Source organism: Ornithorhynchus anatinus, chromosome 17, assembly GCF_004115215.2.
Source record: "Ornithorhynchus anatinus isolate Pmale09 chromosome 17, mOrnAna1.pri.v4, whole genome shotgun sequence".
NCBI classification, from domain to species: domain Eukaryota; kingdom Metazoa; phylum Chordata; class Mammalia; order Monotremata; family Ornithorhynchidae; genus Ornithorhynchus; species Ornithorhynchus anatinus.
Genome location: NC_041744.1, coordinates 17,215,989 through 17,241,572, shown reverse-complemented (window position 1 = coordinate 17,241,572; position 25,584 = coordinate 17,215,989). Strand labels below are relative to the sequence as shown.

Genomic DNA, 25,584 nt, shown 5'->3' with positions numbered 1-25,584 from the left:
TGAGGCCCAGAGGCTGAGCCGTTGGGGACTCGCACTGGTCCGCCCCAGGGGGCTCGGGGCACCTGGGGGATCCTGGGCCCCGGAACAAGGGGGGCGGCGGGACCGCGCGCAGACCGGACCTCCGGAGAGCCCAGTGTGGACGGGCCTGGGGGACCAAGCCCGCTCCTGACCACGGGGATCTCTTTGAACTTCCTTGGATTCGAGCGGTCGACACGCGACGCGTTTTCCAGTTGGAGAACGCGGCTAATTGAAGTCCACGGAGAATCCGGAAACCGGCTTTAGTCTTTAGACCAAAACCCTTGACTTGGCTTTCGTGTCGCTGATCTCATCCTCACTGAGCGGCAGAGAAAGCTGTTTCGTTCTCGCCACTGAGGCACAGAGAGGTGAAGTGACCCAGGCCCAGTCCCGGCTCTGTCCCCCCGTAGGCCTCCCCGCCGGCTCTCGTGTCCAAACGGCCCACCGGCAGCTGGAGGGGAGGAGGGAAAGAAGAAGCCACAAGGCTCGAGCCCTCTGCAGGCTGGACCGGTCCGGCCTCGAGAGCCCAGAGCGGATCGTGCCGTGTGGGTGCCCACACTGGTTCCTCCGGGTTTTTTTTAATGATGCTTATTAAATGCTCACTACGTGCCGGGCACTGTACTAAACAAAATAATTGGCTTAGACACGGTCCCTGTCCATGTAGGACGCCCACCCTGGTTCCCCCTGTTTTTTTCAAGTATCTGTTAGGCGTTTACTATATGCCAGGCATTGTACTAAAGTGCTCGGGGTAAGGTACAAAATAATCCCCTCGTCCCCCCTTGCCTCCGAGTCCCCGTCCACCTAGGGCGGCCACACTGGCTCCCCCTGTTTTTCTGTGGTATTTATTAGGCGCTTACTCTGTGCAGATGCTGTACTGAGCACTGGGGCTGATAGAAGATAAGCAGGTTGGGCACGGCCCGTGTCCCTTATAGGACTCGAGGTAACTGTGGCACGGAGAAGTTAAGTGACTTACCCAAGGTGACCCAGCAGACAGGTGGCGGAGCTGGGATTAGAAGCCGGGTCCTCTGCCTCCCAGGGCCGGGCTCCGTCCGCTAGGCCTCACTGCTTCCTGAGGGGTGAGCGGCCCCCGGCTGAGCCCACGTGGTGGGCTTCTGGACCTGCCGGTCTCCCCCCTCCCCTGCCCAGCACGGGACTGCGGACCAGACCTTGGTTCCCCAGGGGAGTTGCCCAGCCGAGGCAACGTCCACTGACCCGCTTCCTGTTTCCCCCATCACTGCACGATGCTGCCCACCCTCGCTGGAGTTGCCGGAGTGGACCGAGGGGAATGGGTCACCGCCCCTGGTCTGCAGAGTTCCTCGAGGGTCGCTTTCGGCATCCCCTGCCCCGCAACCTCCTGTCGATTGAGGAGGGGAGAGAGGGAGCTCCCCGGCAGAAGGGCTATCCCCGGGCCCCGTCCACCCGATCCCGGGTGGCCCGTCGGTCCTGGGCGTCGGTCCTGAGCCGCTCAGTCACTCACTGGCCCGGAGGTGTGTGTGTGTGTGTGTGTGTGTTTGGGGTTCGGGGGACACATCAAGGCGTCCGCGTCGGACGGCTGTCGAAGGAAGCCGGCCGGTCCCGGAAGCCGGCTCCCAGAAGTCAGACGCTCCCGGCTCGGTGCCGGCCGGTCCTGCCAGGAACCGCCACGCCGAGGTCAGCGGTCCAAAGGGTCCGGACGAAGCATTCGCTCGCCTCCCCCGGCTGCGACGGGGCCCGGTGCCGGGCCCGATGGGAGTTGTACCGGGTAGATGGTGCCGGGCTGGAGGACCGGCGGTTCCCAGCTCAGTCCGGACGAGGTTTTTGTTTGGTTTCACAGCTGTTCAAGGAAATTGAGATCTGTCCCAAGATCACCCGGAGCCTCCAACTCGAGAAGTCGGATTCGTCTGCCGATAATTACGGTAGTTTGTTTTCCGGGCCGGACCCCCGTCGGGCCGTGGGTCGGGGGGGGGCCTTCCCTTGACAGCCTGGTCTCCGACGCCTCCTGGTCCCCCCCCTTGATCGCCTGGTTCCCCCGCCCCCACTGACCCTCCTCCCGGTCCCCCGCCCCCACCGCTCCCCCGGGGCCCGCCCCCCGCTGACCACCCCACCCACTGCCGGTCCGACCCCTGCCAAAGAGAGGGTCCAAGGGCCAGTGAGCCAACTGACGCTGGGTTGGGGAAAGGGGTTGGGGAGAAATAGGAATCGTGCTGATTTTTTTTGCCCCAGGTGCCCTTCGCTAGGCTCAGAGGGACAGGCCGGGCCAGTTCCATCCAAGGTCAGGTCTTCCCTTGGCGTGAGCCCTGGGGCGCTGACCTCTGCCCCCGCGTGTCCCACCCCAGGCTTCTCGCTGGCCGCCATGGAGGAGGACGGGAGCCGCCGGCTCTACGTGACCGGCGTGAGGGACACGGGCCTGGCCGCTGGCAAAGGTCAACTGTGGGGACGGGGTGGGGTCCTGGGAGGGGGTAAGAAATCGCTACGTGTGCCGGAGCGGGACTGAGGATTTCCTGGGCCTGCTCTGTGACCCATCTGGGTCTTCGGTGGAAGCGGGGACCTCCCCTCCTCTCCTCCATCCCCCTCTTCTTCGCCATCCCCCATTCCCTTCGGAACTACCCCACCTCTCTCCGTCTTCTCTCCGCCACCGGCGGATCCCTCCCCGACCGCATCTCGCTCCAAACCCCCGACCCCGGAGGCGTCTCTCCGCGGCCCCGGCTCCCCGGTCGGCGCCGGCTCCCGGAAGCAAGGTTCCGGGGACGGGGGAGAGAGGATCGCCGTCCACCGCCCCCCCCGGGGGCGGACCGCAGCCGGGGAGGTGGCGCCGGGTCTGGGGCGACCGGACGTCCGTCGCCCGCCTGCGGTGCCGAGGAGGGATTAAAGGGGGGCCTGGGGGAGCGGGGAGGAAGGTGCGGAGAAGAGGAGGAGGAGCGGGGGAGGCCGGCCTCTCACCGCCCTGCCCCTCGTCGGTCGGCAGGCGTGCGGGTCGGAGACGAGATCCTGGAGGTCAACCGACGAGCGGCCCCCACGCTGACCCCGCCGCTGCTCAAGGACTTCCTCTCGCGGCCGCTGCTGAGCCTGACGGTGCGGGGCCGCCCGGGGCCCGGGGGCGGGCCGGGGCCGGGAGACCCCCCGCCCCACCGCGGGGACGGCCCGGCGGAGTGCGGCCAGAGCCCCCCCGGGGGCCTCCTCGGCGGCGCTCCAGGTACCGGCCCGCTCGGGCCCCTCCCGTGGTTCGGGCCCGCGGGGCGGGGGGCGGAGGGGGACTCGGGGACGATGGGGAGCGGGAGGTGGGGGATTTAGAAACCGGGCAAGGGTCGGACCCTTGGGCCACCGGCCGCCCCGTCCAAGGAAGCCGTGAGCCTCCGCTGGCTGTTCTCCTCTTGACCGCCACAAGATGGTGCCTTCGCCCCGCGCAGATCGGCTCCCCCGCCGGGGCTCCCACCCACCCGCTCCCCCCGGAGAGGGTGATGGGGTGCGGACGGCCGCCCCGCAGTCGTGGCCCGGGTGACGACCGGTTTCCGTCGACCGCGTGCTCCGTGCGCAAGCCCTGACCCGAGCGCTCGGAGAGGACAGTAGAGTAGACGTGACCCCTGGCCACCGGGAGCCCGGGGCCGCCCCCCCGCATCGTCTAGCGGTGGTCGGTCCCTTGCCGCGACGGCCGGTGACGTCTACAGTCCGTCGGCTCCTACGGGCCGTGGAGAGGAAGCCGTCGGGGCCACCCGGGGACCCGCGCGCCTGCCGTTTTCCGGAGCTTTTCCGGGACCTCTGGGCTCGTGTCCGGGATGGCGTGCTGGGCCAAGCCGCTCCCGTTGGCTCGTTCGGAGACGTCCCCGCGGCGGGGTCCGCGCCCCCGGCGGGTCTGACGAAGTCGGCGACGGGTGACAAAGAGGGACTGCCCCACGGGCCCTGTTCCGGCCTTCTGTTTTCATTTTTGTTTGTTTTCTTTGGTTTTTTAAGGAGTCCGTCAAGAGCTTACTACGTGCCGGGTACGAGCCCATCGGGTCGGGCTCGGTCCGTGTCCCACTCGGGGCTCACGGTCGCAATCCCCGTTTCACGGATGGGGTTACCGAGGCACAGAGAAATTAAGTGACTTGCCCGAAGTCACGCAGCGGACACGTGGTGGAGCCGGGATTAGAACCCAGGTCCTCCGGTTCCCGGGCCCCTGCTCTATCCACCGGGCCAGGCTGCTGCTTTGTTGGGGCTGATAATAATAACGATGCCGGTTTTTGTTAAGCGCTTACTATGTGCCAAGCACCGTTCTAAGCACTGGGGCGGAGACAAGGTCATCAGCTTGTCCCATGTGGGAGTCACAGCCTTCATCCCCATTTTACGGACGAGGGAACTGAGGCACAGAGAAGCGCCTTGCCGGAAGTCACACGGCTGATAAGTGGCAGAGCCGGGATTGGAACCCCCGTCCTCTGACTCCCAGACCCGGGCTCTTTCCACTAAGCCCCGTTGCCTGTCTATTGAGTCTCTGATCCGCGGAGGCCCATCCTCCTGAGTCTCGGGTTGTCGCGCCTCTCGCGAGCCCAGATTGGCCCGGCTGAACCAGTGGCGACACCTATTGCGATCCGGAATAGTAGCTTGGGTTTGGACCCCCCCCACCCCCGGTTCTCCCCGGACCCTCAGACACCATCCCCACCATCATCCCAGCCCTGCCCCCCACCCCCGCCAGTTCTCTCGGGACCCTTTCCAGTGGAAAGAGCACGGGCCTGGGAGTCAAAGGACTTGGGTTCTAATCCCAGCCCCGCCACAGGTCTGCTGGGTGACCTCGGGTAAATCACTTCGCTTCTCTGGACCTCAGTTCCCTCCTCTGTAAAAGGGGGATTAAGAGTGTGACTCCCCTGTGGGTCATGGGCCGTGCCCAAATTGATTAGCTTGTATCTACCCCGGTGCTAATTATAGTACCTGGCACATAGTAAGCGCTTAGCAAATACCATTAAAAACAAAAAAAAGGTTGGGCATCCCGGGCTCTTGGAACCTCCCTCCCCTCCTCCAGTCCTGCGGCACCGTGTCCCTGCAACATGCCCGGGACCCTTTCTCCCCCCTCCGCCGTTTCCCCGCGACCTGGGGCTCTTCCAAAACCTTCTGTCCCCCCTCGTCCTTCCCTCCGCGGTGGGCCGTGTCCCTGCCACACGGATTTCCCTCGGAACCTTCCGTCCCCCTCGTCCCCCCTTGCCTCCGAGGTGGGCCACGTTCCCTCCAAGCGGGTTTCTTCCAGAAGCTTCTGCCCTCCTCATCCCCCCTTCCCCTCCGTGTCAGACCGTGATCCTGCAAAGCGGGGCTCTTCCGCTCCTTCCCTCCCCCTCGTCCCCACCTCTGCAGCGGACTGTGTCCTCACGACGCGGGGCTCTTCCAGAACCTTCTCTCTCCCTGGTTCCCCATCCCCTCCGTGGTGGGCGGACCAGGTCCCCGCAATGCGGGGCTCTTCCAGAACCTCTCACCCCCTCGCCCCCCCATCCCCTCCACGTCAGGCCTTGTCCCCGCACCCCGCTGCCTGCGGCTTCAGCGGCTTTCTCCTCCCTCAGACCCCGGCCTGTGCTGCGAGCAGGGTGGCGGCGGCTCGGAGACACCGGGCGACCACAGTCCCGACACCCCCGACGCCGCCGGGTCTGGCGGAGAGGCTGACCCAGCAGGCAAGGTGAGACTTTCCATTTTCACCTTTCCCAGCCGGACCCCCCCCCCGGGGCCCCGGCTCGGACCGGCCCCGTCCTCTTCCCTCCGTCCCCGTCCGGTCGCGATCGCGTTGAGGGGGTTGAGGCCCTTCAGTCGTGGAACACCGGGGCCCCGTCACGCTCCCCCGGATTCTCCTCCTCGTAGAGCATCTCGGGGACCCCGAGGCGATAGAGAGTCCCCCTTCTCTCTCTCTCTCTCCTCCCGCCCCGTGACAGCGGACCCGCGTTCCTCAGTGCCCGCAGGGGAAGGGGCCGTGTCCTGTGCCCACGTTCCCCAGTGGTCCACGTGGACATGCCGACTTCCGCGCCCACGTTCCCTGTTGGACCAGAGGGAGTCGCCAGGTTCTGTGGCCTCATTCCCTGTTGGCCCAGAAGGAGATACCGGGCTCTGTGCCCGCATTCCCTGTTGGCCCAGAAGGAGACATCGGGTTCTGTGCCTTCATTCCCTGTTGGCTCAGAGGGAGACAGCGGGTTCTGTGCCCGCGTTCTCTAGACCGTAAGCTCTCTCTGGGCGGGGAATCCTTCCCTTCATTCTACCGTACTCTTCCAAGCGCTCAGTACGGTACTGTGCACGCGGTAAACACTAAGAAGCACTAGAGAAGCAGCGTGGCTCAGTGGAAAGAGCCCGGGCTTTGGAGTCAGAGGGCATGGGTTCGAATCCCGGCTCGGCCACTTGTCAGCTGTGTGATTCTGGGCAAGTCACTTAACTTCTCGGTGCCTCAGTTCCCTCATCTGTAAAATGGGGATTAAGACTGTGAGCCCCACGTGGGACAACCTGATTCCCCCGTGTCTACCCCAGTGCTTAGAACAGTGCTCGGCACATAGTAAGTGCTTAACAAATACCAACGTTATTATTATTATTAAATACATACGACTGAATGAATGAATTCCCTTTTGGCCCAAAGGGAGACACCGGGTTACCTTTTAACATTCTGCTCGTTTCCCGGTTATGGATTCGGAGAGAAAGGCCCTTTCTTTCAGGGCTTGTCCAGTCGGTGGGGGAGGGGTCCATACCGGCAGAAGCAAGGGCAGGAAGTGGGGCGGGGGCAGGAGTCGGGGCCCCAACTCGCAGACAACCCTGGGGACAGGAAGCTCTCGGGCCAGGGGCCCCGGGAAAGGGAGTGCCCCACTGGAGTCCCCGCTTGATTCCGGCCTCCTCTTTGAAATGAGAAACGGGAGTCGAAAGGAAGCCGGGGCGGGGATGGGGATGGAGGAGGCCCGCCGGATAAGAAAAGGGAGGGAGCCTGGGGGATCCAGGGGAAGGGGACCCAGTAGTAATATTTATTGAGCGCCCACTTGCGTCCTAGGTGCTTGGGAAGAACAGAACCCCAGAGGGGCATGTTACCTGCCCCTAAGAGCTTGCACTGTAATTGGAGAGGCAGATAAAAAGTATTTACAACTAGAGTCATCAAAATAAATTCATTCAGTAGTATTTATTGAGCGCTTACTATGTGCAGAGCACCGTGCTAAGCGCTTGGAACGCATATGTATACACTATATCTGAGTGCGGGGTGCGTAGGTAAGTTTTTTGAAGAAATCGATGGATACTGGAAAACTAATTGGGAAAAGCTTGTTGGAAGAGCTGGGTTTTTGCGGAGGGATTTGAGTGTGGGGGGAGTTGGGGTCTGTCCGAGGTGGTGGGGGGGTGGGGAGGGTTTCTGTGTGTGAATCTGTGAGAAAATGTGTTCGTGTGAAGGCGTGTCCGTGTGTGACGGGATGTGTGAATGCATCTCCCCGGGTGAGAAGGTGTCTGTGGGTGAGAGGATGTATGTGTGGGTAGGTGTGTCCGTGTGTGAGAGGATGTGAGAATGTATCTCCGGGTGTGAGACAGTGTGTCTGTTTATGAGCCACAGACAATGCCACAGTGGAATTCTGTGGATGCACACGTGAGTTGTGTCAATGTGTGCGCAAGTGTGACTGCGACTGGGTGGTCGTGGGTACGCCTGTGTGTAAGCGTGTGTCCACTGGTCTGTGCGTGCACGCATGAGAGAGGTGAGGATGCGTGCGTGTTTGTGAGTGGGCATTTTGGGGTCCGAGTCCAGCAGCTGCTTGGTGGGTATTGGCGTATTGTACTTTCCCAAATGCTTAGTACGGTGCTCTGCACGCAGTAAGCGCTCAATAAATACGATTGAATTGAAATCGAATCGCAGCCTGTTTAAAACCCTGGCCGGCCCCAGCTAAGCGGATTCACCCTCCCCCGCCCTGCCCTCAACCCCCAGCACTTATGTCCATATCTGTAATTTATTTATGTATATATACGTCAGTCTCTCCCTCTAGACTGTAAGGCTCGTTGCGGGCAGGGAATGTGTCTTGTTCTATTGTTCCACTGTCCTCTCCCAAGCGTTTAGACCAGTGCTCTGCACACAGTAAGCGCTCAATAAATACGATTGACAGAATGAATAAGAATAATAATAAAGACGGTATCTGTTAGGTGCTTACTATGTTCCAAGCACTGTTCCAAGCGCTGAGGTAGATACAAGGTAATCGGGTTGTCCTACATGGGGCTCGCAGTCTTAACCTTCATTTTACAGATGAGGTAACTGAGGCCCAGAGAATTGAGTGGCTTGCCCAAGGTCACACAGCAGACAAGTGGCACAGCCAGGATTAGAACCCACGTCCCCTGACTCCCAAGCCCGTGCTCTTCCCACTAAGCCACGCTGCTTCTCTGCATCTCCCCGCGCCCCCTCGCAGAGCGCCGAGAGGGGGGGGAAGGGGATGGGGGCGGCAGGGGGCAGTTCATTCATTCATTTGTATTTACTGAGCGCTTACTCTGTGTGCACAGCACTGTACTAAGCACTTGGAAAGTACGATACAGCAAGAGAGAGAGACAGTCCCTGTCCACAACAGGCTCACAGTCCAGCGCGGGGAGACGAACATCGATAGAAGTGAACAGTTATCAATATCAATAAATAGAATTATCGATATACACCTAAGTGCCTTGGGGCGGGGAGAAGGGGGAAGAGCAAGGGGAGTGAGTCGGGACGACGCGGAAGGGAGTGGGAGCTGAGGGAAAGGGGGGCTTAGTCTGGGAAGGCCTCTTGGAGGAGGTGCGCCTTCAGTAGGGCTTCGAGGGGCTTGGGAGAGTGATTGTCTGGCGGATTTGAGTTCGTGTCGGTTCGTGTCCCGCGGCCTGTCGCCCCCCCTCCCCTAGTCCCTCCCGGATCCTTTCCCTTCCCCCCAAATCCTGCGTCCCCCTCCCACCGGTCTCGGTCTCGGCGTGTGTGCGGGGCGGAGATGTGTGGGGATGTGGAGAAGGCGTTGGGGGGTTTGATGAGGAGCAGAATGGAGGGGCTGGGGGCTGGGGGCTGGGGGCATTCTCTCCCTAGAGAGTGAGAAGACGAGCCCAAGAACCAACCGGCCACTGCACCGGCGGTGCGCCCTGACCCTGACTCCCGTTTGCGTTGGGCGCCGGGGATGATGATGATGATATTTTTTAAGCACTTACTCTGTGCCAAGCACTGTTCTAAGCGCTGGGTTGGATACAAGGTAATCAGGTTGTCCCGCGTGGGGCTCACAGTCTTAATCCCCATTTTATAGATGAGCTAACTGAAGCATAGAGAAGTGAAATGACTCACCCAAAGTTACACAACTGACAAGTGGAGGAGCCGGGATTAGAACCCATGACCTCTGACTCCCCAGCCCGTGCCCTTTCCCCTCAGAGTGGGATGCGGCCTGGCGGAGTGACGCGTGGGGGCTCTGGCCGCCCGGCCTGGGAAGATGCAGCCTCCCGGGGAGGGAGGAGCCCTGTCAGACCCGGCCCGGCCGGTCCGGTGGTCCGAGATCGGGGTCAGCGGGTGTCGGGACCCGCCCTCCACGAGGCCGGCCTAGGGGTCCCCGGGTCCTTCCCGCGGGTCCGCACGGGCTCCGGACGAATAGGCTCCCCTCCTCTGCGGCGTGAGGGGAGGTCGTGGGTTTGTTGACCCCCTCGGGCCCCGAGATGGGGGACATCGCTGCCCGCTCCAAAGCAGCTTCCCTCGCGTCTGGCGGTCCCCACCCCTGCCCGGCTGGTCCTGGCCAGCGGAGAGGGGGGCCGGACGGTGGGATGGGGGTGGAGTGCGAGGAGAACCCCGGTGGAGGGAGGGGCTGCCGTCCGGTCAGCTGATCCCGGAGGCCCGGGCAGCGGCGGACAGCGGGGGACCGGCAGTGCGGCTCCGGCGGCAGAGGGGCGGGTCGCTGGCCGAACATCCGGGCCCCGGCCCGGACGAGGGGGTCGAGGCCCGGGGAGGGGGAGTGGGTGGAGGTGACCCCCGGACAAGCCGCCGGGTCACGTCCACCCTGTGGAGGAGCCGGCGGAAACCCGGGAGTCCGGCCGCCCGACAGCCGCGGGAGGGGCCCTGCTCCGGCCCCATGGATCCGGTGAGGAGGGGGCCCTTTTGGGGGGCGGGGAAGGGTCCCTGCAGGTCCAATAAGGCGACGGTGTTGTAGGGGTTCACTTGTTCCATGAAAGGGTACCGCAGGGATGCACGAGGGTCCTCCGGTCCGACGAGGGCGCGTGGGTAGGGAGATTCTGGAGGAATTGTCGTTTTCGGTCAGTTTCCCGCTATTTACCTCGGCGCGGGGGGGCTAAGCGTGACCGAGGCTCATCTTCTATCAACCCGGGTGGCAGCGGGCCCCTGAACCCAGGAGAGAGGGAGATTGAGATGGAGATTGTGGTTTGGATAACAATAGCGTGTGGCTTGAATAGCGGTGGGATGCTGTTTGAATAGCGGTGACTGTGGGTGTCTGTGGTTTGCTTAGTGTTGTGTGGTTGTGCGGGCACGTGCGTTTGTGGTTCGAACAACAGGACGTGTGGCTTGTGGGGGGAGGCGGGGGGGATAATAGTGGTGGGTGTGAGTTGGGGATGACAGTGGTGTGTCTGTGTTTCTGTTGGTATGCAGTAAGGATGTGTGTGTTTGTGGTTGTGTCCCTCTCCGGCATCCAGAATCGCAGCTTTCCCAGGAGGTGGGGGGCTCAGCTCTGAGGGAGGGTCTGGTCCCTCCGAGTTACCGTTTCAGTTCGGAGGGCAGAGACGGAGGGGCTCGGCGAGGCGGTGGAGCCGGGCTCCGGAGCGGGGCCCAGCGGGGCTCGGCGAGGTGTCGGAGCGGGGTTCAGCGGGTGCTGGAGCCGGACTCAGTCAGGGTCGGCGGTGGGGTTCAGCGAGACTCCGTCCCGTGGGATTTCAAGGCCTCGGCTGAACTGCCGGGGGAGTGGGAGGGAGGATTCGGGAGGGCAGAACAACTCTGACCTCCTCCCACTCCTTTCCCTGCCCCCGAAATGCCCAGGACTCAGGCGTGGGGGATCAGGTCTTCGTCTGCCCGAAATCTGGCCTCTTGGGGTAGAGGCTTTTTGTTTGTTGTTTTTTTTTTTTTTTTAAATGGTCTTTGTTAAATGCTTACCGTCTACACTCTGGGTAAATACAAGCTAATCAGGCTGGACGCAGTCCGTGTCCCACATGGGGCTCGCAGTCTTAATCCCCATTTTACAGATGAGGTAAACTGAGGTACAGAGAAGTCGAGTGTCTTGCCCAAGGCTCACAGCGGACCACAGGTAGATCCAGATTAGAACTCAAGTCCTCTGACTCCCGGGCCCCGAGCTCTTTCCAATACGTCTCTCTGCTTTTTCGCTTCGCCAGTGGCTGGTGTCCTTGAGATACACCCGTGTTCATGCACGCACAGGTGCCGCGGAGGCATACACAATCACACCCTTGCCCTCACGTGCCACCTCAAACAATATGCACTGTAGACTGTAAGCTCGCGGGCGGGGAACGTGTCTACAGCCTCTATTATACTGTCCTCTCCCAAGGGCTTAATACAGTGCTGTGCATACGGTAAGCGCTCAATAAAGGCAGTTGTCTGATGCGCGCATGTACACAGATGTACGTACACCTAGATCCACTCACACGGGCTTATGCACGCATACACACACATAGACGCACACACTCTCTCACTCTCTTTGAGACCGTACAAAACGCCAGGCAGGTGCCGGGGGCTCCCCTTCCCTTTCCGCAGGCCCACCCTTAGGACTGAGGAAATCACCCGAGTGGCCCAGTTTCCTTTGTTTCCCCCCCCCATTCTATCCTTATCGATCCATCAAGCACTGGTATTTATTGAGCGCTTACTATGTACTATCTGATGTACTAAGCACTTGGGAGAGTACAATGCAACAGAATTAACACACTCGTTCCCTGCCCTTAATGAATGTACAGCCTAGAGGGGGATCATGTACATAAGCACTGTGGAGTTGGGGGTGGGGAGAATATCAAGTATCCAAAAGTCAGAGATCGAAGTGCATAGATGACGCAGAAGGGAGAGCGAGCTGGGGAAAAGAGGGCTTAATCGGGTAAGGCCTCTCGGTGGAGTTGATACTACTACTAATAATAATTCTGGGATTTGTTAAGCGATTACTGTGTGCCAAGCACAGTTCTAAGTGCTGGGGTAGATGCAAGGTAATCAGGTTGGAAACAGCCCATGTCCCTCGTAGGGCTCACGATCTTGATCCCCATTTTACAGTTGAGGTAACTGAGGCACAGAGAAGCTAAGTGACTTGCCCAAGGTCACACAGCAAACGTGCGGCGGAGCCGGGATTAGAAGCCATGACCTTCTGACTCCCGGGCTCACGCTCCATCCGCTACGCCGTGCTGCTTCCCATACTGCATCAGGTTTGGGGATGGAGGGGGCAGACTGGTGGGAGTCAGGCAGGAGTAGGATTCGAATTTACAACCCCAGAGCTCCGTTTAGGAGAGTCTGGGCCCCACACTTTGACCGCATCTTTGAGAGGTGGGCGGAATACAGGGCAGCTGTTGTGGGTAAGAGACCCTCTCCCCTCCCTCCAGCCTCCCGCCACCCTGCCCTGAGTGTCACTCTCGGGGGGTGTCTGGGAGGAGCCCCTCCCCTCTCCCCCCTCCCCATCGGAGTAAAGGGATTTTTGCTCTGGATTTTGCTCCGTGCCCGACTCCCATCCGTCTCTGCTGTGGGGGAGACCGTGGTGACCGGCTCCCAGCCCATCGCCCCCTTGGGTTGCCGCCGTCTTAGGGCCGGCCTGGCCGTGTCTGACCCGGCTTCCTCCCGCAGGAAACCCCGGGACCCCCGCCTGCCGCCGCGCGTCAGCTCTCGGACGCCGATAAACTGCGCAAGGTCATCTGCGAGGTTCTGGAGACCGAGCGCACTTACGTCACGGTAGGCCTCACTTCCCCGGCCTCTCCCGCCCAGGAGCCGAGCGGGGCGGCCCTGGCCTGGGACATTCACCGGATCCCACCGCCCGCCTTCCACGCTGGCAGGGCCGGGAGAGGCCGAACGCCCCCGAGAACCTCTGCCCCGCCCCAGTCAATCAGTCGGTCGTGTCTACTGAGCACTTACCGTGTGCAGATCACGTACTAAATGCTTGGGAGAGTGCGATATGACAGTTGCCCACAGTGAGCTTACAGTCTCCATCCCCCCGGGAATCTCCCCCTCCCCATACCGAGGGCCACCTCTCCCTCCCTGAGACTCTCCTCCACCTCCCCACCGAGAACCTCTTCCTCCTCGTCCTCCTCTTCCTCCCCTTCCTCCCTCTCCTCCCTGAGAACTTTCCTCTTTCCCCAGAACCTCCCTCTCCTTTCCAAGAATCTCCCCTTCCCCCAGTATCCCTTACCCACCACAAACCTGCTTCACACCGAGAACCTCCCTCTCCCCCCGAGAATCTCCCTCTCCTTTCCGAGAATCCCCCCTTCCCCCAATATGCCTTGCCCGCCTCGAAGAGATCTACATCCGGGACTCGGTTTTAGGTTTCCGTCCCTCTTCAACCATTCCCCCGCCCCTTCAGTGAAACTAGCGAGGCCGTAGCCTTGACCCCGCGTGCCATGCCGGCCTCTCCGAAACGCCAGCCCACCTTGATGCCAACACGGCCTTTTGCCTCTCAGGACTTGAACTGCCTCATGGACAGGTACCTGAAACCGCTTCAGAAAGAAACCTTTCTCACCCCTGATGAGGTAAGGGGATGGAGGGATAAGCGGGCAAGGTGAGGGGACAGGGAGGAAGAGGAGAGTTGGGGAGGAGAAGGGAGAGGGCGGGAGAGACACGGGGAGGAAAAAGTGAGTTGGGGAGGAGCAGGAGGGAGAGAGGAGGAGGTGGAGGTGAGATGCAGTTGGGTCCTTATTCCCTAAGCACTTTGATACCCCCGCCTGCCTTGCCCCCCGCACCTCACTCACCCACTGCCCTTATGTCCGTATCCTTACATTCATTTATTCATTCGTATTTATTGAGCCCTTAACTTACTGTGTGCAGAGCGCTTGGGGAAATACAGTATAGCATTAAGCAGACACATTCCCTGCCCACAACGAGTTTACGGTGTTGGGGGGAAACAGACATTAATATAAATAAATTACAGGTATGCACATAAGTGCTGTGGGGCTGGGGATGAATAAATAGGGTGACACACAAGGAAGTGGGAGAAGAGGAAAGAAGGGCTTAGGAAAGGCCTCTTGGAGAAGATGCGTTTTCAGTAAGGCTTCGAAGGTGGGAAAAGTAACTGTCGGTCGGATCTGAGGAGGGAAGGGCGTTCCGGGCCAGAGGGAGGACCTGGGTGAGGGGTCACCCGGGAGATAGATGAGATCGAGGCACAGTGAGAAAGTTGGCATTAGAGGAGCGAAGGGTGTGGGTTGAAGTAGGAGAGTAGCAAGGGGAGGTAAGGGGGGGCAAGGTGACTGAGTGCTTTCAAGCCAATGATGAGGAGTTTCTGTTTGATGTAGAGGTGGATGGGGAGTGGGGAAACATGTCCACTCTGCCACTTCCCGTATAGGTCATCTATTTGAATGTCTATCTCTCTGTCCCTTTTCTAAGCTCCTTAAGGACCGGAATTTTACCTCCCAATGATGTCTTATTTTACTAAGCATTTAGTACAGTGCTCTAGTGAACGTTCACTGAACACCATTGATTGATGGGTGGATTAGGAGCTGAGAGCACTTAGAAGATCCCTCTTCCCCGATGTCAACGCAACCCCTTGATTGACCCTGGGGCCGCCCCCCTGCCTTGCCCCCCATCCACGCTGCTGCCCCGGGCGTCCCCTTGGAAGCAACTGTTTTACGGTGCTCCTGGGTCATCAGAACTTGCCATTTCCTTGTCACAGCCCCCCAGCCTCTGTGCCCCCCCCCCCGCTCCTTTTCTTGGGTCCCCGGAGACTCTTGATCACTCAAGCAGCATGACTTAGTGGGTAGAGCGTGGGCCAAGGAGTCAGAAGGATCTGGATTCTAATCCCAGCTCTGCCACTTGTCTGCTGTGTGCCCTTGAGCAAGTCACTTAACCTCTCTTTGCCTCAGTGACCTCATCTGTAAAATGGGGATAAGAGTGGGAACCCCAAGCGGGACAGGGACCTGATTAACTTCTATCTACTTCAGTGCTTAAAACAGTGGTTGGCACATAGTAAGCACTTTCCTGAGGCGCTGGGGATCTTCACTCCGCCAACCCCACCTCCAAGGGGCAGAAAATGGGGAGCAGGGTCCTTGCGGGGTCTAGGCAGATGTGCCGCAGCTCAGCTGGGAGCCAGTGGCGGACCTCAGTGGGAAGCTCGGCGGATGATCCATCTCTCCGTCCTTGTCCCTAGCTGGACGTCCTCTTTGGGAATTTGGTGGAGATGGTGGATTTCCAGGTGGAATTTCTCAAAACGCTGGAGGACGGCGTGAGGCTGGTGCCCAACCTGGACCAGCTCGAGAGGGTCGACCAGTTCAAGGTGAGTTCCACCCGCTGCTGCCCCGGCACTCCCTCACCCTCTTCCCCACCCTCCACCCTCCCTCCTCACTTCCCCCCCCCCCCCCCCCCGACTCCTTCCCGGCAAGGCCAAGTGTGGGTCCTTGAGCCAGAGGCCACCACTCCACTGTAAAACGGAGGCAGGGGATGGAGGGTGGGTGCGAAGTGGTCTTGGAGAGGAAGGACTTCAGAGAGCTCTCACGGGCCAGAGGGCCACCGTCCCAGGGGCCGGGGAGCCGGGGTGAGGGAGGCCGGGAGGCCGGGAGGCTGTCCGTGGAGGGAACCCTTCGAATTCCCTGACCGACACCCAGAGCTGCGGGCGGGAGCCACCTCGCACCGACGCCTGGGTGCGCATCCTCTTGCCGGCCCCGCAGCTGGGCCAAGCTGCCCCAGGGTCAGGATGGACCGGGCGGGGCATGGATCAGCCCGGCCCCCGTGCCGCGGCCGTGCCCGGGCAAAGGCAGTGACCCCTCCTTGTTTGTGGGTGACGACTCCAGAAGGTGCTGTTCTCTCTGGGAGGCTCCTTTCTCTATTACGCTGACCGCTTCAAGCTCTACAGTGCCTTCTGCGCCAGCCACACGAAGGTCCCCAAAGTCCTCGTCAAAGGTAAGGGGGCAGGGAAATTGTGAGGTGAGTCGCTCTGGGAGCAGAATGAAATGCCCAGACCAGAGTCAGTCGCTCAGTCGGGCAGTCGTATCTACGGAGCACTTACTGTGTGCAGAACAATATACTAAGCGCTTGGGAGACTACAGTGCAACAGACACATTCCCTGTCCACAACAAACAGTCTAGTGGGGGAGATGGACATTAATATAAACTAACGAAGTCAGAGATAGATACGTAAGTGCTGGGAGGCTGGGAGGAGGGACGAATATAGGGAGCACGTCAAGGTGACACGGAAGGAAGTGGGAGAAGAGGAAAGGAGGGCTTAGTCGGGGAAGGCCTTTTGGAAAAAATATGCTTTCAGTGAGGCTTTGAGGTGCAGAGAGTAATTGTCGGATATTAAGAGGGACAGTGACGGGATATGGGCGAGAGGTCAGCGGCGAGACAGATGAGATTGAGGTACAGCGAGAAGGTTGGCATCGTTGTTTCCTTAGCCCCCCCCCCGTCCCGTGGCGACCCCCCACATTGGTACACGACGCCGACAATAACCAGCGAGCGTGTGTTCTTGAGAGCTGAGCTGATCGGATAGGGCGACCGAGTGACAGCCTCAGCCTGGGCGGGCTACATTCCTGCCAGTCTGTGTCGGGGCCCTCCGCAGCAGGTGGTCACCCGGGACTTGGGTCCAGGCTGGCTCAGGGTGGATGCCGTGGGGGTGGCTGCTTGTCCAATGCCAGGGAAGGGGCCTGGGCGGATGGGGGCCGGTGGGGGTTGGGGGACCGGGACTCCACCGCTGCTGTGAGCGAGAGCGAGCCGGGGGTCGTCCGAGGGCGCGCGGTGGCCTGACGCTCGTGTCTGAACCGTCAGCCAAGTCGGACGCGGCTTTCAAGGCCTTCCTGGACGCCCAAAACCCCAGGCAGCAGCAGCACTCTTCCACCTTGGAGTCGTACCTCATCAAGCCCATCCAGAGGGTCCTCAAGTATCCGCTGCTGCTGCGCGAGCTGTTCGCCCTGACCGACGCCGACAGCGAGGAACACTACCACCTGGACGGTGAGCCGTCGGCTCCCCGGGGCTCCCGGGCACTGTCCCCTCCACAGTCTCGCCCCTTGGCCGGGCCCCTGGTCTGAACCGTGGGTTGGGCGCGTGAGTGTGTGTGTGTGTGTGTGTGTGAGATTGAGAGACTCTGGTTGTGCGTGCGCACACGTGTGTGTGTGTGTGTGAATGTGTATGTGTGTACGCAAATCTATGCAAGACCGAGTGTGTGTCTGTCAGGAATGGAGCTGGGGTGTGAGAGTGTGTATGTGTGTTGGTGAGAGACTGTGTGTGTGTGTGTGTGTGTGTGAGGCGGGGGTGGGGGACCGGTTGGGAGGTGGAGGTGTGACTGTAGGTGTGGGATTGTGTGTTCCTCAGTGGCCATCAAAACCATGAACAAGGTGGCGAGCCACATCAACGAGATGCAGAAACTCCACGAGGAATTTGGGGCCGTGTTCGACCAGCTGATCGCCGAGCAGACGGGCGAGAAGAAGGAGGTAGCCGCCTTGCGCTCCCGGGACTGCGACCGGTGGGCGGGAGAGTGGATCACCAGTCCCGGTGGCCACCCTCTGACCTCGCCACTTTGCAATCCTAGAATGGAGGTTGTGGGTGGGGAGGCGGCCTGGGGTCGGATCGCTGCCGGGCCTGGTTGCCGGAGCCCTACCCCTCGCCCGGCCTTCCAACTGTGTCCGGCTCTCGCAGGTGGCCGACCTGTCGATGGGGGATCTGCTCCTACACACGGCCGCTGTCTGGATCAACCCCCCTGCCTCCCTCGGGAAGTGGAAGAAGGAGCCCGAGCTGGCGGCGTTCGGTACGTAGCCGCTGGGGGAGAGGCCACGGTCTGGGGCGCCCAGACGGGCTCATCTGCCACAGACTGCCCTCCGTGCTGGCATCGTGCACCCGCAGCTCAAACGCCTCGGGGTAACGACCCCCTGGGTCACAGCCGTAGGGTAGTGCCCTCTGGGCGGCTCCCCCCACCCCGAGGCGGTGACCCTGAGGGGGTGTGGGCAGTGGGGCGGGATGGTGTACCCGACCTCAGGCGAGAAGGGCGGTCCCCACTGCCCTTTGGAAGCCCGGCTGGCGTCGGGCGGAGGGAACGAAGCCCGAGGCTTCCCCGGGGGGCACGTCGAAAACCTCCCCCGGTGCCTGGGGGCAAGCACGGGGAATCCGACCTCCCTGCCTGTGCCGCTCGGTTCCTCCTTGCTCAGTGACGGCTGGCCCGCGGGGCAGTGTCGGGGCGGGGCCCTGGCCGGTCACGGATGGAAGGGGACCTAGAGTTAGACCGAGTCGCACCTCCAAGGGGGTAGGCAGTCCGCGGGGTCCCCGAGAGTCAGCTGCCCCGATCTCCGGAAGAGCTGACCCCCCCACCTGCCCCTGGCCCAACACGATTCACGTCACCGGTTTCTGTTCTGCCAGTGTTCAAAACGGCCGTGGTCCTCGTGTACAAGGACGGTGCCAAGCAGAAGAAGAAACTGGTAAGAAGAGTTTGCCGTATGTCCGGACTCACAGTCGGGAGGGAAGAGCCACGTTGGGATCCGGAGGGGCCGACGCGGCCCAGACCCCGACCCTGTCCCAGACCCCTAACCCTGACCCCGATTCTGTCCCTGGCCCAGATTCCCACCCCTGCCTCACCGACGCTGACCCCGACCCCCGGGGGTCAGAAGAAAAAGGGACGGGGTGGGGAGCTGGTGGACGGAGAGAGAGCACAAGGGTTTTCTCTTTCCTATCAGGAGCATTTGAGAGAGGGTGTGGGGTTTAAGCTGGTGTTTCGGGGCGGTTCCCAGGGGCCCCGGCTCGCACATGAGCAGGCTCGGCTAGTTTCGATTCCCTTCTGCCTTCCGCACTCCGGTCCGGAGGAGTGAGGTCAGGGTTCACAGATGCCCTCCCTCCCCTCCGAGCTCGCGGCCGAGCAGGTGGGGGCCTTCGCGGAGACATCTCCTCTCCTCTCTCCCCAGGGAGGGTCCCACCGGCTGTCCATATACGAAGACTGGGACCCGTTCCGCTTCCGGCACATGGTTCCCACTGACGCGCTGCAGATCCGAGCCTTGGCTACCACAGGTGCCGTGAGGAGGGCGGCCTGGGGTCATGGAGACACGGTCTCTGCCCTTTAGGGGCTCCAAGTCAGTACGTAGGACGGGGAAACGCACACTCACACAAACGTACACACACACACACACACGCTCTCCCTCTCTGTCCTAGGTACTAGGGGAGGGACTGGGATGATGGGGAGGTGACAGGATCACCGTCTGAATAATGGAGGAAACAGAAGATACGTGGGTGCACGCACATATACACAGACACGCTGTGTGTTGGGCACCGGAGGCGGGTGTCGAGGTTGGGGAGAAGAACAGAAGTGGTCCCTGCCTGGTCTCAAGAGGTTGCCGAGGAGACGGGATGCGTATGTGCATATGACTGTATCGGGCTGGGCCTTGGGGGAGGGATAGGGAGAGGGAGGAGACCTAGTGAAGCAGCGTGGTTCAGTGGAAAGAGCACGGGTTTGGGAGTCCGAGGTCATGGGTTCTAATCCCGGCCCCGCCACTTGTCAGCTGTGTGACTTTCGGCGAGTCGTTTAACTTCTCTGTGCCTCGGGTACCTCGTCTGGAAAATGGGGATTAAGCCTGGGAGCCCCATGTGGGACAACCTGATTACCTTGTGTCCCTCCCAGCGCTTAGAACAGTCCTTGGCACATAGTAAGCGCTTAACAAATGCCATCATCATCATTATTATTATTATTATTAGTGCCTGCCCTCGAGGGGCTCCATTTCTGATGGGGCAGACAGGACACATCCCCACACGCCCGGCAGTAAAGCAGCAGAGGCAGTGAGCTAGAGAGGACGCCAGTGACCCAGAGTCATTTACATAAGTAACCCTGAGGTCCCAGACAGCAGGCCGGGACCTCCGTGCAGGCCTCTGCCCACTTGGGGCCTCTGTCCATCTCCGTGCACCAGAAGGGCCTCCTTCCCTCACCCTCACCGCCCAGCTGAGCTCAGGCCCCACGGGCAGCCCAGGCAAGGGGCGACGTGGCTGGCGGTCCCGGTTGCCCCCTCCCGACCCATCCCACGCCTCCCGGGGGCAGAACCCCTTCCCCGCGAGGCGTTAGGTCTGTGACGTCGACCCCTTCCCGGGTTGGCGGGATCCGGGGCGGCCGAATCTCCGGTTCGCCGACGCCCGCCGGCGGAGACCGACCTGGGTCTGCTTCCCCCGCCGTGAGGGGGGGATCCGGCTGTCGCGCCGGCCCGGCCCCCCGCCGCTACCGCCGCCGTCATCCCGACACCCATTCCGGCCCAGGGAACCGGGACCCCTGAATGGAGGTGTGGGAAGGGCTCTCCCGAGTGACCGGCGGCTCCCTTCCGGTGGCCTGCCGCGGGGACGCTGCCCCGGCGCTCATCCTGGATTGTCGGCGGGGCCCCGGCCCCCCGCCCCGCCGCGTCCACCGGCAGTTGGTTCCCCGGAGCTCCCTCGGCCCCCGGGCCCGGCTGCAGGGGTCGGGCCGTGAGACCGGTGGAGGGTTTCCGGAAAGCGGGACGTGGCCCGGTTGACCCCTCCCCTCGCGCCTCCTGCCCTGCAGATGCCGACACAAGTTCCGTGTGTGAGATAGTCCACGTGAAGTCCGAGTCGGAGGGGCGGCCCGAGAGAGCTTTTCACCTGTGCTGCAGGTGAGTCCCGACGCCGTGGGCTGTGGCCGGTTGGCGGGGGACGGTGCCTTCCAACCCCGGCTGCGAGTTGGGGGCAGGGCACTCGCCGTACCCCTTCTTCGGCTGGCAAAACCTAGTCCTTGTGACAGTCGAGTTGCAAGCCGGCGAGAGGCAATGCCGGAGTTGGGCTGAGGAGGACTTTGAGGTGAGGGAACGTGGAGGGGAGCCAGGATGGGGGTAGAGATGAAGGGGAATGCTTTCCTTTGGGGTCCAGGGTCACCCCTCAGCCCGGCCCTGCCCAGGCTGCCCTTCCACCCTCAGCGGGTTGGGTAGCTGTGGAGACCCCGCTCCGACCTACGCCCGCCAAGGGGATGGCAAGTTGAGGTTGGGCGGGAGGGTCCGGCGGAGGAGGGCCCCGAGCTGCCCCGCCGGGAGACGCTAGGGCCGCAACGTGACCTAGTGGATAGAGCCCGGGCCCGCGGGTCAGGAAGACCACCACTTGTCTACCGTGTGACCTCGGACAAGTCACTTCAATCCTCTGTGCCTCAGTGGCCTTAGCTGTAAAATGGGGATGAAGACTGTGAGCCCCGTGTGGGACATGGACTGTGCCCAACCTGATTACTTTTTATCTACCCCAGCGCTCAGAACAGTGCCCGGCACATAGTAGGCGCTTAACAAATACCATTAAAAAAAAAGAGGTCTCGGGGTCTGCGGGATCCGGACCCAAGGGGCCTCGGGGCGATCTGGGCACCCCTCCGTTGGGGGGGGGGGGCGGTGGAGCGGTGGTGGTGTTTCGGGGCCTGAACTGACCCCTCGACTCCCGCCGCGATATCCCCACCACCCACCGCAGCTCCCCGGAGAGCAAGAAAGAGTTCCTGAAGGCCGTGCGCTCCGCTCTGCGTGACCAGCAGCGGCGCCACCTGCTCCAGACCGAGAGCCTGCCGTCCGCACAGCTCTACGTGCCCTTCGGCGGGAAGAGGCTCAGTGCCCTCAAAGGGGCCCGGCCGGCCATGAGCAGGGCAGGTACCGCGGGGCCCCCGGGGACGGCCCCCGGGGAGGATTGGGGGTTGGGGTGTGGGCAGAGGCGGGGCTGCACCTCTGGGAGAGGACCGGGTGGGGCTGAGGCTCCGCTGTGCCCGCCTCGCCCCTTCGGCCCGCGGGGCTGGGGGTTCCCGGGAACCCACTGCAGCCCTCCGGGGCCGCCGAGGGCCGGGGGGACTCGGCCTGTCGGGGAGTCCCCGAGCGGAGGCGGGTGCTCGGCCTGTTGCCGCCCCCGTCCCCGCCCCACCCGCCGGCTGCCCTCGGGCCGGGCAGAGCAGGACAGGGCCTCGGCTAGGAGGGAGAGACGCCGGGATCCGAACCCCGGGATCACCAGCCTCCCGCCCCACCGAGTACCTCCTCTTCCTGGGTGCCGGACAGGAAGGGGCCAGGCAGAATAGGTCTCTGGCCCCCAGACCCTCTGACCTCCGGGCCCCGGGAGGGCTTGCTTGGGGAGTCGGGGGGAGAGGGGCGGCCTGGGTCCGGCCCGCGAGCTCACACCCGGCCCCCGTCCGTGCAGTGTCCGCCCCCAGCAAGTCCCTGGTGAGGAGACGCCGCCGGCTGGCCCGGAACCGGTTCACCATCGACGCCGACGACGTGGCCGCCGACAGCCCCGACCGGGAGCCCCGGCCCCCGCCCGCCGCGGCCGGCCGCGACACCGACCGCTGGGTGGAGGAGCAGCTGGACCTGGCCGAGCGGCTCGATGACCGGCTGGGCCTCAAAGAGACGGACATTCTCAGCGACGAGGACGAGGGCGGCCGGGCCGGGGGGGACGGGGAGCTGCGGGAGCGGCCGCGGGCCGCCTCCGTCACGGCCGGGGGCCCGCGGGGGCAGGGGGCCGGGGCCGGCCACGCGGCCCGCCTGGCGCAGCTGAGGAAGCAGGCCACCCTGTCGGGGCCCGGCGTGGACCCGGAGGAGCCCAGGGAAGAGGCCGTCTGGGTTCGGCGCCAAGATTTTGTTCCCTCCAGGAAGCTGAACACTGAGATCTAAGGCCGCCTCACCCCGTCCTCCCTCCCTGTCTCCCTCCCGCCCCCTTGTCCTCCCCGGGCCTTCCGTGGTCGACGCTCGCCCCGCCCCGGGCGGCTCCCCCGGCCCGGCTGACCTCCCCCCACGCGGCCGCGGCCGCCGACGCTCCACACCGACACGTTTCCCGGTTCCGGGCGGAATGAGCAGAGTCCTGTCTTGTGTTGCTGCGGGTGCAGGGGGTATTTATTTCAGAATCCGGGCCGGAGGCCCCGGGTCGCGGGGAGGGGACGGGGGGGGCGGGTATTTATTGTCAGAATCGAGGCCGGGGGTCACGGGGGTCAGTTACCCCGCTGGTAGCCGGGCCGGGGGGCGGTCCCCCGGTTCCTCGACGTTTCCGTAGCTGTGAAGTCGTACCCCTGTGCCCGAGCCCTCCCCGGCCAGGGGTCCTCGGGTGGCCCCGTCAGCTTCGGTCCGTCTCGGGGCCGGGGGACGTGGGCCGCGGGCTCGGCCCGGGACTTTCTGTTCCTGTTTTTTGTTCCGGGTCCGGAGCCGGGGCCGAGCCGACGGCTGTAACTCCTCTCCTCCCGGACCTGGGCCCCAAGACCTCGCTGGACGGGGACGTTCCGTGTCCCGGAGGCACCGGGGAGACCGGGCTTGGGGTTCCTCGGGCCCGAGCCCCGGGAGCGTGGCCACCTTCTAGGAGTCGCCCTCCCTGGCACCGGGGGGACGGGAGTCCCCTGCTGCCAACTGGGGTTTCTCTCAGCACTGAACAGGGCGGTGGCTAGCGGTCCCTTCACCAGCCCCCTCCCTCCCACACGCACACTCTTTTCATGCCAATCGAACAGGGTAAAAACGCTAAATCTAGTGTTTTCATTCGACTTCCAAGTGAAAGCAGGTTAAAGCACTTTGGGGGTTTTTGACTTTTCTGCCCGTTTCACAGCTTCTCCAGGAGATCTGAACAGGAGGTTCCCGTTGGGGCTGCTCCCTTTCCCACGTTAGATGCCACCAGGAGCTCCGGAGTCGAGGGGTTTAGTTAGAGCCGCCTCTCCGGAGGCCCGACGGGATCCCCGGCTGCGAGCCGAGGTGAAGCCGACACGGGCCGTTAGTGTTCCGGACCGGCTCGCTCCTTCCTACCCTCCGCACCGCCCCCACCCCGCTCCCTCCCACTCTCCTTTTCCTTTCCCCACTCCTCGATTCCCCTCCTCCCACCTGCCCCGTGTTCTAGGCCCGGACTCGATGGGATCGCCGTTTGGTTCTGTGGAACTTCCGCCGGTCCTGGGGTGACCGTGGAGCCCGACCGTCTGCGGTACAGCTGGGCCCGCTTGGGCCCCTCGGTCTCCCCCGGTTCTGGTCCGGAAAAGTCTGGTGCTTGGAGAGAGGAGAGGCCGTCGTCTCTGTACATAATGTCATGATATGTCTATGTCAAAGGTTCTTATATATTTCTTTTATAAGCTGAAAGAAGGTCTATTTTTATGTTTTTTGGTCTATGATTGGAGCGTTGTAAATGCCTGTCCGACAATAAAGCTCGAAAACGGCTGATCGGCCTGGTTTGGTTGGGGTTTGGAGGAGGAGAAAACACGGTCCCCGTCCTCGAGGGGCCGCAAGCCTGATGGCGAGACGGGACAGACGCACACACCAACACACATACACGTATACACACAAACACACACATGTGCACAAGTAGACATTGAAGGAGTAAGGGGCAGCCACACTGTGCGCTGAGGAGTGTGTGATGCCACGGGCCAGATATCAGGCACAGACGAGATCCCCGTTGTCATAGATAATAATGTTGGTATTTGTTAAGCGCTTACTATGTGCAGAGCACTGTTCTAAGCGCTGGGGGAGATACAGGGTAATCAGGTTGTCCCACGTGAGGCTCACGGTCTTCATCCCCATTTTACAGATGAGGGAACTGAGGCCCGGAGAAGTTAAGTGACTCGCCCACAGTCACACAGCTGACAAGTGATGGAGCCGGCATTCGAACCCATGATCTCTGTCTCCAAAGCCCGAGCTCTTTCCACTGAGCCACGCTGCTTCCCGATGTTGGTATTTGTTAAGCGCTTACTATGTGCAGAGCACCGTTCTAAGCTCTGGGGTAGATACAGGGTAATCAGGTTGTCCCACGTGGGGCTCGCAGTCTTAATCTCCATTTTACAGATGAGGTAACTGAGGCACGGAGAAGTTAAGTGACTCGCCCACAGTCACACAGCTGACAAGTGGCAGAGCCGGGAGTCGAACCCATGACCTCTGACTCCGAAGCCCAGGCTCTTTCCGCTGAGCCACGCTGCTTCCCTGTATATGTTCCCTGTATATGCTTCCCTGTATATATATATGTATACGTATAATATATGTTTTTAGAGTCCTCTGTTCTGCAGAAAAGAGATTGCAAAAACTAAGGTCTTATCGCTCTTCCAGGGTTTTTCCTCTTTTAGGTGTGCGTGGCTGGTCCTGGGCCCGGGGAAGCCTCCCTCAGTCTCTCCTCCGTCCCCACCTGCAACCTCCTGCCCTCTGAAGAGTTCGAAAGCGGCATCAACCAAGGTAAACGAGAACAGATGGCAGGGGGCCCGAGCCCTAGGGGAAAGAACCCGGGCCTGGGAGTCAGAGGACCTGGGTTTTAATCTCGGCTCTGCCACTTTCCTGCTGTATGTGCCCTAGGGTGAGTCGTTTGGCTTTTCTGACCCGCTGTTTCCTCATTTATAAAATGGGAGCTCAATACTTGTTCTTCCCTCTTGGACCGAATGTGAGCCTCATGGTCTGAATGTATCGCCTCTACCCCAGGGCCTGGCTCATAGTAAGCGCTTAACAAGTACCGTTATTATTATTATTGGCATTAGAAACTTAGAGTGACATTCAGAAGCGACCACTCACGCTGTTTCCCGGAGGGTGAAAATTGCGGAGTTGCTTTCCAGCTTTCACCGACTCTCGGAGTCAGGGACAGGTGTCCAGGGCCCCCATG

General features: G+C 61.8%; 1 protein-coding gene across 2 annotated transcripts in view; it reads left to right on the top strand.

Moving 5' to 3' along the window:
• The window catches only part of TIAM1 (TIAM Rac1 associated GEF 1), a 53,995-nt gene extending 29,830 nt beyond the window's left edge, over positions 1 to 24,165 (top strand). Inside the window, exons 12-27 of one of the 2 annotated variants that reach the window (XM_029082295.2) lie at positions 1,829 to 1,910; positions 2,331 to 2,417; positions 2,960 to 3,187; positions 5,514 to 5,626; positions 12,710 to 12,814; positions 13,537 to 13,605; positions 15,216 to 15,341; positions 15,856 to 15,964; positions 16,825 to 17,007; positions 17,368 to 17,486; positions 17,692 to 17,800; positions 18,406 to 18,464; positions 18,945 to 19,047; positions 20,558 to 20,645; positions 21,475 to 21,647; positions 22,183 to 24,165. In XM_029082295.2, the coding sequence (XP_028938128.1) occupies positions 1,829 to 1,910; positions 2,331 to 2,417; positions 2,960 to 3,187; positions 5,514 to 5,626; positions 12,710 to 12,814; positions 13,537 to 13,605; positions 15,216 to 15,341; positions 15,856 to 15,964; positions 16,825 to 17,007; positions 17,368 to 17,486; positions 17,692 to 17,800; positions 18,406 to 18,464; positions 18,945 to 19,047; positions 20,558 to 20,645; positions 21,475 to 21,647; positions 22,183 to 22,652 (2,223 nt within the window). In that variant the 3' untranslated portion in view covers positions 22,653 to 24,165. Of the gene's footprint in view, positions 1 to 1,828; positions 1,911 to 2,330; positions 2,418 to 2,959; positions 3,188 to 5,513; positions 5,627 to 9,821; positions 10,017 to 12,709; positions 12,815 to 13,536; positions 13,606 to 15,215; positions 15,342 to 15,855; positions 15,965 to 16,824; positions 17,008 to 17,367; positions 17,487 to 17,691; positions 17,801 to 18,405; positions 18,465 to 18,944; positions 19,048 to 20,557; positions 20,646 to 21,474; positions 21,648 to 22,182 lie in introns of those variants that run through there. The other variant, XM_029082300.2, reaches the window with a different exon arrangement.
• The last annotated feature ends 1,419 nt before the right edge of the window (positions 24,166 to 25,584 follow it).